The sequence below is a fragment of the Nelumbo nucifera genome, chromosome 1, assembly GCF_055504915.1.
Source record: "Nelumbo nucifera cultivar China Antique chromosome 1, China Antique-T2T, whole genome shotgun sequence".
NCBI classification, from domain to species: Eukaryota; Viridiplantae; Streptophyta; class Magnoliopsida; order Proteales; family Nelumbonaceae; genus Nelumbo; species Nelumbo nucifera.
This window is the reverse complement of record NC_142649.1, coordinates 204,975,874-204,990,055: the sequence shown is the minus strand read 5'-3', so window position 1 is coordinate 204,990,055 and position 14,182 is coordinate 204,975,874. Positions and strand designations below refer to the sequence as shown.

General features: G+C 42.0%; 1 protein-coding gene across 4 annotated transcripts in view; it reads left to right on the top strand.

The window, feature by feature from the left end:
- LOC104609862 (MraZ) overlaps window positions 1-14,182 on the top strand; it is a 127,170-nt gene that overhangs the window by 19,272 nt on the left and 93,716 nt on the right. For all 4 annotated transcript variants that reach the window (XM_088895918.1, XM_010276265.3, XM_010276264.3 and 1 more), the window contains exons 5-7: window positions 1,618-1,737; window positions 4,253-4,381; window positions 4,473-4,598. In XM_088895918.1, the coding sequence (XP_088752044.1) occupies window positions 1,618-1,737; window positions 4,253-4,381; window positions 4,473-4,598 (375 nt within the window). The remainder of the gene's footprint in view (window positions 1-1,617; window positions 1,738-4,252; window positions 4,382-4,472; window positions 4,599-14,182) is intronic.

Genomic DNA, 14,182 nt, shown 5'->3' with positions numbered 1-14,182 from the left:
TTACTGCACATTTCTTGGAGGAAATCTTGTGACGTGGAAGAGTAAAAAGCAGACGGTTGTGGCTAGAAGCAGTGCTGAAGCGGAGTACAGAGCCATGACACACACTACATGTGAATTAGTGTGGTTGAGGAATCTCCTACAAGAAATCGGGTTCTACATGGATAAACCTATGAAGTTGTACTGTTACAATCAAGCTGCGCTCCATATCTCATCCAACCCTGTTTTTCATGAGAGAACAAAGCACATAGAGATTGATTGCCACTTTGTGAGGGAGAAGGTTCTTACTGGAGAGATAAGCACAGAACATGTAAGCTCAGGTGATCAGTGGGCAGATTTGTTTACATATATATGTAACAAGCTGTAGGCTCAGGGAGAGTGAACTATATATGTAACAAGCTGGGATTATATGACATATATTCTCCAGCTTGAGGGGGAGTGTTAGAGTTAGCCGAATAAGGGTAGATTAGTCAACTCACCTTGGTTAAGTTATGAGCTTATGTGGCAGTCTTATTAGAGGTTCTCTGTCCCATACTTAAGTAGGGGCAGTTTAGTCCTTGTACATTTAATTAGAAGCCTAATATCACTATTAAGAGGTCGACTGATAGGGTTTAGCTATCTGGTTCGACAGTTCTTTCATCTTCTTCTTCTTCTCTTCATCTTCTTCTTCTCTTCATCTTCTTCTTCTCCTTCTCTTTTTTCTTCTCCTTACTGGTTCGGACTACTGTAGCAACAGTAGAAACACTCTCCAAATACCCTCATTCTCTCTACAATCTCTACATTCTGTTAAGTTTCTCCCAACAAGTTTGTTTTTTTTTTTTTTTTTTTTTTTGGATCAGTTTCTTCCAACAAGTTTCAGTATACAAATTCATTTCTGGTTCTCACAAATAAGACTTTATGCAACACCTGAAGTTTCTTTTAGGTTTTATGTGCTATTTAATTTATTGGTTTTTCTTAGTGGGCTAAGTGATATTAATCCTTCAAAACGGTTAAGGCCACTTTAAGTGGGTCAACAAATCAGCAAAGGCTTTGGCTAATGCCTTTATCCAAGCAAGGGGTGTCAAGGGAGAAATATTTATTGGGTTAATTTGTACTCATAAGATGATTGTGGGGTTTGGCTCCAGTTTAGATCTGTGCACTGCTAATTAAATTTTCTCAATTAATACAAGCTATCTATTACCAATCAAAAAAGGTTATATTTTATTATTTACTATTTATTATTAGACTTGGGAGGGCCCAGATTTGTTTCATATCTCTTCTTTAGATAACTAGTCATATTTTAGATGCCACCATGTTTTGTATAAAGAGGAATTTTTCTTAAGATTAAACAAGGAGGTCCAGATTTATTGTCATTATGCAATGTAGAAATGGTATTGTAATGTTCTTTGCATGGTTGTTATTAAAAAGATAATACATAAATCCTCTCATTTTAAGCATCCTTTTATATGCTTCAGAATCTTTGCAGCTTCACTCCACTTGTTGTAACTGGTAATATAAATAAGCGATTCTAGGTCCTAGAGGCCGAAGAACTGGATTCATTTCTCCATATGCTGTAAGCTCTTGTACTCCATCTTGATGAGTAACTTTATTATTATTGAATTCAATTCTTTTTATCTAAAGGTGAGAGGCCAAATCAGTGTTCTCTGTGGGGGTAGCATCAGCTTTGGATTGTCTGACTATCCAGTGTCAGAATTTGAGCTTGTAGCAGAAGAACTTCTAATGAGTGATTCCATCATCAAGGTATCCAACCTTCTTTATTGTGTTCTATTTTTCTTAATTGTTCGATAACTTAAATGTTTATTGTTTGGTGTTTATATAAAAGTTTTCTATATGGTCTATTTCTATTATTAATTATTGCATTTTGTGCCGTCATATAAGATGCAAAGATCCTTGTTTGAATTGAAGTCATTTGTTTTATTGACCACTCCTCTTGAGATCTTTTAATCAATCCATCCAACTTAATATGATTAATTCACAATAAATGCTTCTATTTTTTTAGAATTAGTGACAAGATCAAGCAATTTTAGTCCGCCTTTAATTTGTTAAAGAAGTCATCCATAAATTCTACATCAGTTATATTCCTTTTTTTTTTTGATAATTGAAATAATTTTATTAATCAGCAATAGACAATAGTACAAAGTCCCCAAGGAAAGGCACGAGTTGCAACCCCTCCGGGCTAGTTAAGTACAAATTTCCAAATTAATAACAACTTGCATAGAAGCACAAAAAAGATCTTCCCTAGAAATCCCCTGTTTGGTTAAAGCATCAACCAAAGAATTAGCAGACCTACTAACCCATTTTACCTCAACTCTCATATTGCTATCTTTGTAGCCCCAAATGGTGGTATCCAAGTTTAGGATTCACCTTGTTACCACCTGAGAGTCCCCTTCAACTAGGAGATGCTCCACCTCAAGCTGGTTGGTGATCTGAATTCCTTGTATTGCAGCAAGGATTTCTGCCCTTGTGGAATCCCCCACTCCCACCGGTCCTGAGAATTGGGAAATTATGTTGCTGTCCTTATTTCTCAGGATACCCCCTATACCTGAAGGCCTGGGGTTGCCTTGGCTGTTTCCATCAAAGTTCAGCTTGATGACACCTTCCAAAGGTGGAATCCATTCTGACAGAATTCTATCCTTCTTTGTTGAAGTGTTAGCTATTACTAGCCAATTCCTCCACAAGTCATTAAAGATATCCACAGTTTTCGGCCATTGGATTGCTCTTGTTAGGATACAATCCTTCATTTCATCTAACCCTCTTTCCTTCTCTAAGAAAATTCTTGCCTTCCTTTCCTCCCAAAGAGTCCACTGAGTGGCTGCCCTGACACATTTCCACATGACCATACCTCTTCTAGTGTGCCAAACAAAGACAGATGGGTTGAATAACAAGCTTAAATCAGAAGGCATAGACCACCTACCTCCAAATAAACAAAGGCTCCACCTCCATATAGCTGTAGCAAAGGAACAAGAGATAAGCAAATGGAAACAGTCATCGTTCTCGGCCTTACACAAGGAACACCAATTTGGGGAAAGACAAAGCGAGGGTCTCTTTTTCTGTAAGTTTTCCAAAGTATTGATTTTCCCATAGAAGACTTCCCAGTAGAATACAACAATTTTTGGGGGAATAGGTCACGCCCAGACTTCTTTGACAGGGAATCCTTGGGAAATGGGGTTAGAACTGAGGGATTTTAGAAAAGAAGAGCAAGTAAAAGTACCTTTTGGAAGAGGAGTCCAAACCCTTTGATCAGAAAAAGTGGGGTCCAAGCAAACGGATTCTAGTAAACGAATTAGCTCAATAACACAACTCGACTCACCATCCCTTAACCCTCTACGAAACCCAAAGTCCCAGTTTAAAGATAAGGGGTTTAACGGGCTCGGGAGAAAGTCCTTCCATATGCTACAGTGGAAACAAAAAGAGTTAGGATTTGTAAACAGTAGTGTCTTGTGTTGCAAATCTTCTAAGAAACCTGAGGAAAATGGATAAGAAAGAAAAGGAAGTATAAGAGAAGAAGGGAAGGAAGAGAAAGAGAACCAAGTGATCGAAAAATGCACAATCTTTCGCCTCTCCAAAAACAACCATCTATTGATTACTTAATGCGCAATTACAAAACTACCCTAAAAGTAGGAGAAAATACATTTGCAACCAACTAGGGTGTATGACATGTGTACATGGACTTAAACATTGAGCTGAATTTGCAAAAGATTGCCAATCTCAGTCCTTTTAATTGATAAGGTTTCTTTTGGACTCCAGATAATCCTCTTGCAATCTTAATTTTCAAATTAAGGAAAACTACACAAATCTCTCTACGAAACCTATAAGAATCATTCAAATAGATCAAGAGACATCTTTACATTCTCAGGGAGTCTAGTGGTTCTTTTTAGTGGGATTGTTATTCTTTGGTTATACTTAGTATCTTCTTTTTGATAGATTTAACAAAAAGAAATTGTTAAATACAATTTATCACATTTCTTGTAAAAGCTATAAAGTTAAAATGAAAAAAAAAAGGAAAAGCAAACATGCATGAGATATTTGTTTATGGATGTAGATAAATGATAGTATAGGATCTAGTATTGAATCAATTCAGTTTTTGAAAATTCATTTTGACCAAAGATGCTCTAAGTACAAGATACCTTGGAGGACACAAAAACGGGGGTTGTTTAAACTCAAATTTGCTTTTAAATGCTAGGTATTGTTGCAAAAGAATATGCCATCCTTTTCTTTATTGGTTCTCTGATTCTTTGTTTTTTAATGGATGAAGGTATATGGTGCATTCAGGATGGCTGTCAAGATGTTACTTATGTGGAACTCAAAAATTCAAATAGATGGTGGGGGGAATGATAATGTTGCTACATCTGTTCTTGAAGTCCGGAATCTTGTTGTTCTCAGGGTATTGTAATTATTGATTTAGATAAATATACATGGTCTGTTTTTCTCTTAGCTTTTTAAGTGCTGTGATTTAAAATCCTTTTTTCTGGCAGGAAAATTCCATCATTAGTTCAAACGCAAACTTGGGCGTCTATGGTCAAGGGCTTTTGAGGTTGACTGGTCATGGTGATGCAATCAAAGGCCAGAGACTTTCCTTGTCACTATTTTATAACATAACTGTAAGATGTTAATCTATGGGAAGGCCTTGGTACTGGTTCAATTATGACATCAGTATGTCACACAGTTTGCCATGTTTTTCTGAAATAGTCATAATGAAGCATCTTGTTTCTGAAATGCTAATGCAAATGTATTTTGCATTAGATTATTATACATTTGTATTCTAATGCTCTTAACAAATAGAAAAATGGAAAAAGATGATTAATGAAAGATCTAGAAATCACACAAGGTGAGATCTCTGCAATATGTTTCATACAGAGACAAAATGAGAAGTTGAGAATTATTGTATACAGAATGTGAAAGGTATATGTACATGTCTGTATAGATATCTATGGAATAGGTTTTTTAGTCAGGTCATGGAGTATACTTTTTTTTTTTTTTGATAAATATCATGGAGTATACTTTCCCTAAACAACATAGGAGTCTTGCACATGGAAAATGAGTTTGGAGCCCAAAAGGACTCCCCATGATCCTTTGACAATACTTTGTGCATGGAGCAACTTTTGGTGTAAAAGACCTAGTACATAAGCCCTTTTTTGCAAGCCTTAGGAAAAACAATAAAGAACTTGGAAGGCATTGAACTAAACAAACAGCAAAAAAAGGGGGACCAATGTTGAAAAAAAACAGAAATGTTAAGATTAACTTGGGGGCTCAATGAAAAGGCGGGTAGTGTTGGAGGCCCCTCAAGGGGAGGGAAAAATTTTAAGTGAGGTTTAGGGTCCTGGGGTTTTCTTGATTTTGTTTGAATGGAGTTGAGAATCTTATCTTGAAATGTCAGAGGTTTAGGGTCGGGAAGGCGGAGGATGGTAGTGCGTGATTTTGTCAAGCGGTTCAAATCTCAAGTAGTTCTCATTCAAGAATCTAAATTAGATCAGGTGGATGCCTCTACAATTCACAGTATTTGGTGGAATGGGCAGGTGAAGTGGCTTTCAAAACCAGTGGTTGGGGGCTTGATAATCATGTGGGACCCGACAAAATGTAGTGTCAAGTCTCACAAAATTGGTACCTTCTCAATCTTGGTTGTCATGGAACTGGAGAATGGGGGGGGGGTATGTCAAATCACAAATGTCTATGGTCCTACAGAAAATAGCCAAAGAAGTGAGCTCTGGGAGGATTTAGCAACCTCTAGAGGGCATCTTGATCCCTGGGGATTTTAATGTGACTTTGTCCGCTGAAGAGAAAAACACAAGGGGTAGAAGATCAAGGGCAATGAATATGTTTGCTGATTTTATTAACAGGTTTGAGTTAATGGACTTGCTGCTGGTGGGTGCTAATTTTACCTGGACAAACAACCAGGATTCTCCTACATTGGTCCGATTGGATAGATTTCTGATTTCCTCTGATTGGGATGAGTTGTTTCCCTCCTTCAGTTGCTCTTCCCAGTCCTGTCTCAAACCATAGCCCAGTTCAGTTAAATTATGGCTCTCTAGAGAAAATCAAGGTCCCCTTCAGATTTGAAAATGTCTGGTTTGAGGAAGAAGGTTTCCTACCCTTGTTGGACAAAATATGAAAGAATGTCAAGTGAATGGCACTAGTTCCACATTTTAGCCCCAAAACTGGGGATAATTAAAGAAAAAATCAGAATTTGGAATCTGGAGAATAGACTGTCTTTGGAAACTGAAAAAAAAAGCATGTCTCAGTGTGATTGAAGAGGTGGATAGAGATGAAGAAGCTGGTCAGATTTCTCAAGATCAAAGGCTGAAAAGGTGTCAAGCCAAGGTAACTTTTGATAAACTAGCTGTTAAAGATGAAATTAGGTGGAGACAGAGCTAAATCTACTTGGCTTAAGGTGGGGGCTAAGAATAGCGGCTTCTTTCACAAAATGGCCAATGCTCGAAATAGAGTTAAGAAGATCTGTAAGTTAGAGAGTGGGGGCAGAATAGGTGACTTGGCTGCTGAAATTAAAGCTTTGGCTTCTTTTTATAAGAAGTTATATAAAGAACCCTGGCCGGTTAGACCTCTTCCTGTTCACACCCATTTCAAAAGGCTCTCTGATGAACAGAAAGCTTTTCTAGAAAGACCTTTCACTGAAATGAAAGTTAAAGAAGCAATTAATAAGATGGAGGCAGAGAAATATCCCGGGCCAGATGGCTTGACAAACCTGTTTTATGTGAAGTGTTGGGAGTTCATCAAGCAAGATGTGCTGAATGTGTTCCATAATTTCCATAGTAGTGCCTCCTTGCAAAGAAGTTTAAATGCCACTTTTATTTCTCTCAATCCTAAAGTGGCCAGGGCTGTTAACATCAAGGACTTTAGACCTGTTAGTCTTCTCAATAGCTTTTATAAAATTCTGGCATAAGTTCTGGCTGAGAGGATGAAAAGGGCCTTGTCTAGTGTGATATCTGAAAGTCAAAGTGCTTTTGTTCCTGGTAGACAGATGCTGGACAATGTTCTTATTGCCAATGAGCTCATTGATTCTAGGAGAAGATTTGGGACACCAGGCCTGATTTGTAATTTGGATATTGAGAAAGCTTATGACCATGTGAATTGGAGATGTTTGGACCAATGTTTTAAAATGTGGAGGTGTTCCATTACCTAGAGGTGTGAGGCATAGTTCAGAAGGCAAGAGGCATAAGCCTCCCGAACACAAGGAGGCTTTAAGAGGAGGGGGGTTAGGAGGAGGAAGGGGGATCTCATTTTTTTCTTTATTTTTAATAAAAGTCTTTTATATGAAGAAGAATAAAGATGCATAACATTAGTTGAAAGGGGGGGGGGGTCTTGTCGAAGCGGAGGTGAGCTTGCTTCGCTTGCTCGCCGGAGTGGAGCAAGACCCTCCTAACTAAAAAAAAAACAAATTGGGCTGCATTGAAAAGGGGGTGGGGAGCTTCGCCCCCCAGCCGAAGGGGCAGGGGGCAAACTGTTATGGGCCCGGGCGTAGGATCTCGTCACGGGGAGAACCTCTTGCTTCCCCTTGCGCCTTCCCTTGCGTGCAGACCCTACTGTGGAAAACCGAATGGGTGATTTGTCCAAGAGACCACCCGAACTCTCCTCACTCTTCTCTTCACTGGAAAACTGAATGCTTTATTCCAATTCACAGCTCCTTAAATAGGAGATTACAAGAGGGGGGTTCCTTGTTGTATTCGGCTAGGCTAGGATAATCCCTCTCTAAATCAAACTCAAACTCCTACTTCTAATGGTAAACAAAACTCTTACTAAGATCATAAGATAAGATAAGGATATGGGATGAGCTGTCCTGTGGGCCCCTCCTTATTGCTGCTGCCGGCGGCGGTGGTAAGCCTTTCTACGAATGCATCCATAACACAAACCACTTTCTTTCCCCTTTTCTTTTCTTCCCTTCCCTTTCCTTTTCTCTTTTTTTCTTCTTTTTCTTTCCCTTCCCTTTCTTTTCTTTTCCTTTCCTTTCCTTTTTTTTTTCTTTTTTCTATCTTTTTATTTAAGATGTGCATGAGGCGTACGCCTCTAGCACGCCTTCCCCTTTTCAATGCAGCCCAATTTGTTTTTTTGAGTTTGGGGGGGGGAGATGTTGCACATGTTACCGTTTGCAGATGGCACTTTGTGTTTTATTGACGTTTCCCTGTCCAATTCAGCAGCAACAGTGTTGTTATCAATTCGGCAGATTAGATCAAATTATCTTATCTTATTAGATTAGATTGCCTTATCTTATTAGATTAGAATTAAGAGAGACTTATCTTATCAGTCTTATCTTATCAAGATAGAATAGATTGCCTTATCCTATTAGATTAGAATTAAGGGAGGCTTATCTTATCTTATCAGTCTTATCTTATCAAGATAGAGTCTCCCTAATCAGCAAGGAGTCTCCCTAAGAGCAGGACTCTTACCTCTTGTAATCTCCTATTTAAGGAGCTGCTATTATTCAATAAAGGCATCGAATATTCAGTCAAGAAGAGAGTAAGGAGAGTTGGTGATCTCTTGAACAAATCACCATCAAGGCGCCAAGATAGGTACCTCAAGAAAAGGAAGCGACAAAGGGGAAACAAGAGGGTTTTCCCGTGGACCGACCCGTGACGAGATCCTATTCCCGAGCCCTTAACAATTTGGTATCAGAGCAAGGCGTCATGGGTGATCTGGAGCAGTTGCTGTCCAGGGTCCACGAACTAGAGCACTGGCTCTTGGAGACCAGCTTGGAAGTACGTGAAATCAAAGACGAAGTCATGGAGTTACGACGTCTGATGGAGTTATTCCTTTCTTGCAAGGAGAGGAACACAGAAGGGGCGGCAACCACTAGCGGCTGCCGACCGAATTTGTCCGAGTCGTTCGATGAGCAACAGATCATTACCCAGGGGGCCACGGTCATTCCCAAATATAGCAGATTGGAATTTCCGTCGTACAACGACACCGGAGATCCCTTGGGTTGGCTGTACTGATGCGAGCAGTTTTTTCGCAATCAACGGACGGACAACCGAGACAAGGTAAGCCTAGCTACTTTTCACCTGACGGAGGAAGCACAACTCTGGTTCTATCGATTGGAACAAGAAGAACCGGGCTCAGTTGGACCCAGTTCAAATCCTACTGCCTTCTTAGGTTTGGGCCCCCACTGACAAGCAACCCCCCTTAGGCGAGCTGATCAACCTTAAACATGAAGGAATGGTAGGATCCATCTAATGGATGCCAAAAAGGCGGAATGGGTGGGCGAATTTCAAAAAATTTTCTACCTTCCTCCAATTGGAAATCGTATTCCCTAAATTTAGAATACCATATTCAAGGATCTTACTTGAACCACAATCGAACCAGATCTGAACCAAAAAGGTAAAAGGGAAGAATATACCTGATCCGGAGAAGCAGTATCTCCCAAAGTTGGTGTTCACGCCCAAAGAAGAAACCAAGATCCGCTCCTGCTGAAGATGACATAGCTGTGGATGGAACGGAACCAGCAGGGTGCGTCCTACACACTGGATCCTTTGCAAGAATCCTCTGGAAACTCTGAACACCGAATATTTTTCAGTCTTTCCTGCAAGACTGATGTCAAGAACTGATTTCTTGACTTCCTATTGCTGCAAAGATCGAATCTTGCAAGAGGGAATGGCGGCGGCAGGAGGAGAACTCCAGGGACGAAGATGGCTGAACTGCTTCTCTTCTCTCTGGAGTATGAATGAGATCTAATCTCAATTCGCAGGGAGTTTTTTTTCACACAAAACCCTAGTTTGAATTCTTATGTGTTTCTATCTTTTCTCCTCCTTTTTTCTTGATTAAGAAACCTCCTAATTAGGAGTTATCCCAATCCAAATCTGTATTTGGATAGGGGATTATCTTAATCCTTTCTGCAGATTAAGTTAGTTTACTCCTGATCTTATCAGGAGGTTACCAGATTCAAATCTAATTTGAATTTGGTCTACTGGAGTGGATAAGGTTAAAGGCCCAATCCTTTTACTAACATTAATTTCAGATTCGCCCCATAGATGGGTGATCATATCAGCCTAGCTCGAAATGGGCTTTTGGCCCATTAGATGTTCAGTGTTTAATTAGTTTCCAATCTGCTGCCCAGTTGGGCTTCTTTGTGGGACCCAAGCATTGATCTACACACCAGCCACATGGGTTCGGCCCAGCCTTTAATACAAGGCCCAGCCGAATTCACTTAAAGACTCAGTAAACCCCTGAGCCCATCATATGGACCCTATGGGCCCAACACTTACATTAAGTGGTCCCTGGGCCAAGCCATCTTATAAAAACCCAGGGACTGTGGGCAGGTGCAAGATTAGCCCATTAGGTACTATCCTAAATGGTCTTACACTTAACCACTCAACCCTTAATGATCAAGCACTGCCCGACAAGAGAGGACCTCTCCCTCGGCTGCAAGGAACTGTGCCACACTCTCCACTCACATGGATCCCGGGAATTAAAACCATTTGCAAACAATTCGAAACCGTACATATATATATAAATATATTAATTTTGCAAAACAAAATTCCAACGATTGAAATCAACTGTCGGCAGTTTGGTTTCCATCAGAGAGAGTGCATTCCCGATCATTACCCTTTGTCCGACAAAGGGGCTGATCTTGTCACTATGATCACCCACTCAGATGAATTCTCAGACTGTCCCAACATACCCAGGTTTTGATCCCCATCTAACGATCTCACTGATTGGCATATCAAAGACAGCCCGATCCGACACCTAGTGAAATGTCATAATCTAGTCTAGGGGTCAGGTGTAACTTTCCAATTTTGCCCATCTGTCTCCAAGGTTCAGGGCAATACTGGAAATCTGGTCCGATTCAAGGATTCAAGTAATCCCATACTGCGTGTGCCTCGGGTCTTACCCTGGTGGCTGAGACAGGCCATCCCAACACTTGGTGGCACACCAGTATCAGCCTTGGCAGGATAAATCTCCCCAGACTTATCCAACGGCTATGAATATTTAAAACTAACACGAGTCTCTATAAGTGTCCAGTTTTAGGGTCTTACACAGAATTAAACCAAACAACATGAATCAAACATGCACTTTATTTATTTCCACTAAATAACAAAAGTACATCAAATCGGATTGAAGCTAAGGGCATACAAAACTGTCTAACAAAACAAACTGGAACGGTGGCAGAATATCAACGCCAGTTTCAGACCCTTATCGCCAGGGCATCATCAGTGCGACCGGATCAGTAGGTAGACATGTTCACCGCAGGGTTAGCAGAACCCCTGAGGGTGGACGTGGAGATGCAGAATCCCCCAAATCTAGTTACGACCATGAACCTAGCCCGTGCGTTTGAACGCAAGCTGCAACTCAGCTGCGGGACCTTTAGTATGGGACGACTGCCGTCATCATGGGCACCCCCGAAATCATCTGTAGCGACTCCTTCAGCAACGAGCCAAGAACAAAAGTCTCATATGAGCTACATTCCCAGATCGACAACGAGTGTAGGGAGAAGCATAGTGGCTGCCCCCATTAAGCGTGAGATGGCAGAACGCCGGGCGCAGGGTCAATGTTTCAACTGCGACGATCTCTACTCGGCAGGACATAGGTGCAAGAGGCTTTTCTGCCTTCTAGTGGATGGGCAAGAGGAGGACGAAGAACCCTCAGTGTTCAAGCCGGAGATCTCTCTCCACGCAATCACCGGGATAAAAACCACTCAAACCATGCAGTTGCAAGCACAAATAGAAGGAAGACCGGTGCGCATACTCGTTGATTTAGGAAGCACACACAACTTCGTAAGTGAGCAAGCTGCCCTTCAGTTAAAACTTCCAATGGAACTCAGGCCACGACTACAGGTAGCCGTCGCAAACGGTGAGAGGGTTCACAGTCCAGGAATCTGTAAGGACGTCCAGATACAGGTCAAATCTGAACTATTTTCTACTGATTTATTCGTACTTTCCTTGGATGGATTCAATATTGTTCTTGGGGTCAAATGGTTGATCACCCTAGGCCCAATTTTATGGGATTACAGCACCCTAACAATGACATTCCACTTGAATGGAAGGCAAGTCTCTTGGCAGGGTAGCCGGGTAAAAGCAAGAAAACCACAGGTTCTTGCACTCCAGGGAAAAACGACGCATACGGCAGCCATGGAAAGACTCCTTGCCGAATTTTCAGATGTGTTCCAGGAATCCAAGGGACTCCCTCCTCCCCGAGTATGTGATCATCGAATCCCTCTGGTGACGGGTTCAGAACCAGTCCTCATCCGGCCTTACCGCTACCCACATCTACAGAAGGACGAAATAGAAAACCAATGTGCTGAAATGCTGAAACAGGGGATCATACGCAATAGCCGCTCCCCCTTCTCTTCGCCGGTCCTGTTGGTAGCAAAACGGGATGGAACTTTGAGGTTCTGTGTCGACTACAGAGAGCTCAATAGCCGGACGATCAAGGATAAGCTTCCCATTCCCATTGTGGACGAATTGTTGGACGAATTGCATGGCGCCCAGTACTTCTCCAAGCTAGACCTCAGGTCTGGGTATTTCCAAGTCCGAATGGTTCCCGGGGATGTTGAGAAAACTGCCTTTCGAACTCATCACGGCCACTTGAATTTTTAGTCATGCCGTTCGGTCTCACAAACGCCCCATCCACATTCCAGTCTCTGATGAATGAGGTATTTCGGTCTCATCCGCGCAAATTTGTTTTAGTGTTCTTTGACGACATTTTAGTTTACAGTAAATCATGGGTAGAACATATGCACCATCTGTGGACCGTTTTCGAGCTCCTGCGCCAACACACTCTTCCTTAAACTGTCCAAGTGCTCCTTTGGGGAGCGACAAGTTCTTTATTTGGGTCACATCATCCACGGGCATGGTGTGACAGTAGACAGTTCCAAAATTCAAGCTATCAAGGAGTGGCCCAAGCCTCAATCCGCCAAGGCTTTACGCAGGTTCCTAGGTTTAACAGGTTACTACCACAAATTTGTGCAGAATTATGGTCTGTTGGTTGCCCGTTAACCAACCTACTAAAGAAAAATTCCTTCCATTGGGACGACGCAGCCGATACAACTTTTGCGAATTTAAGAGATGCCCTGTCCTCCACCCCAGTTCTGCAATTACCGAACTTCGCTCTCGAGTTTACAGTTGAGTACGATGCATCCAGAATGGGTATCGGGGCCGTACTACAGCAGCAAGGGCACCCGATTGCCTTTTTCAGCCGCAAACTGGCCGACCAACATTTAAAACTACCAGCCTATGAGCACGAACTAATCGGGCTAGCTAGAGCTGTCCAACACTGGAGACCGTACTTGTGGGGGGCGGTCATTCGTCGTCAAAACCGATCACTACAGCCTCAAGTACTTGTTGGAGCAACAACTCACCACTCCTTAGCAGCATTGGGTTAGCAAACTGCTTGGCTTCGATTTTCGGGTGGATTACATGGCGGGATCCTTGAATCCCGCCGCTGATGCTTTGTCTAGACGCGATGAGGACATTATGCTTCTGTGCGGAATTTCCCAACCCCGGTTCACTTTATTAGACGACATCAGGAAGGCAATACCGCAATCACCAGAATGGTCGCTCCTTGTACAAAAAATTCAGTCTGGGGCCACCGACTCCAATTGGTCCCTTCATGATGGGTTAGTACTGTATAAGGGTTGGATACATCTCCCACTAGACTCCTCCTTGATTCCCTCCATCATCTCCAGTATTCATAACTCCACCCATGAAGGCATTCAGAAAACGCTACATCGCGTCCGGGCTGATTTCCATTGGCAAGGTATGAAGGCTTCTATTCGGGACTTTGTCCAAAATTGTTCCACGTGCCAACAACATAAATGGGAAAACCTGCACCCAGCTGGTCTCCTTCAGCCCCTTTCGATCCCAACACAAATCTGGGCTGACATCTCCATGGACTTCATTGAGGGACTACCCAAGGTAGGCAGCAAATCAGTTCTGTTCGTGGTGGTGGATCGCTTCTCTAAATATGCCCACTTCATTCCTCTATCGCACCCGTACAACGCCATTTCAGTCGCCCACGCTTTCTTTACACATGTTTTCCGCTTACATGGGTTACCGGAATCCATTGTTAGCGACAGAGACCCGGTTTTCACTAGTGCCTTCTGGAAGGAACTGATTCGGCTCCATGGCACCACCTTAGCTTTTTCCTCCACGTATCATCCTCAGTCTGACGGTCAAACGGAGGTGATAAACCGCACGATCGAGATGTATCTTCATTGTTTTGTGGGTGACCAACCGCGACA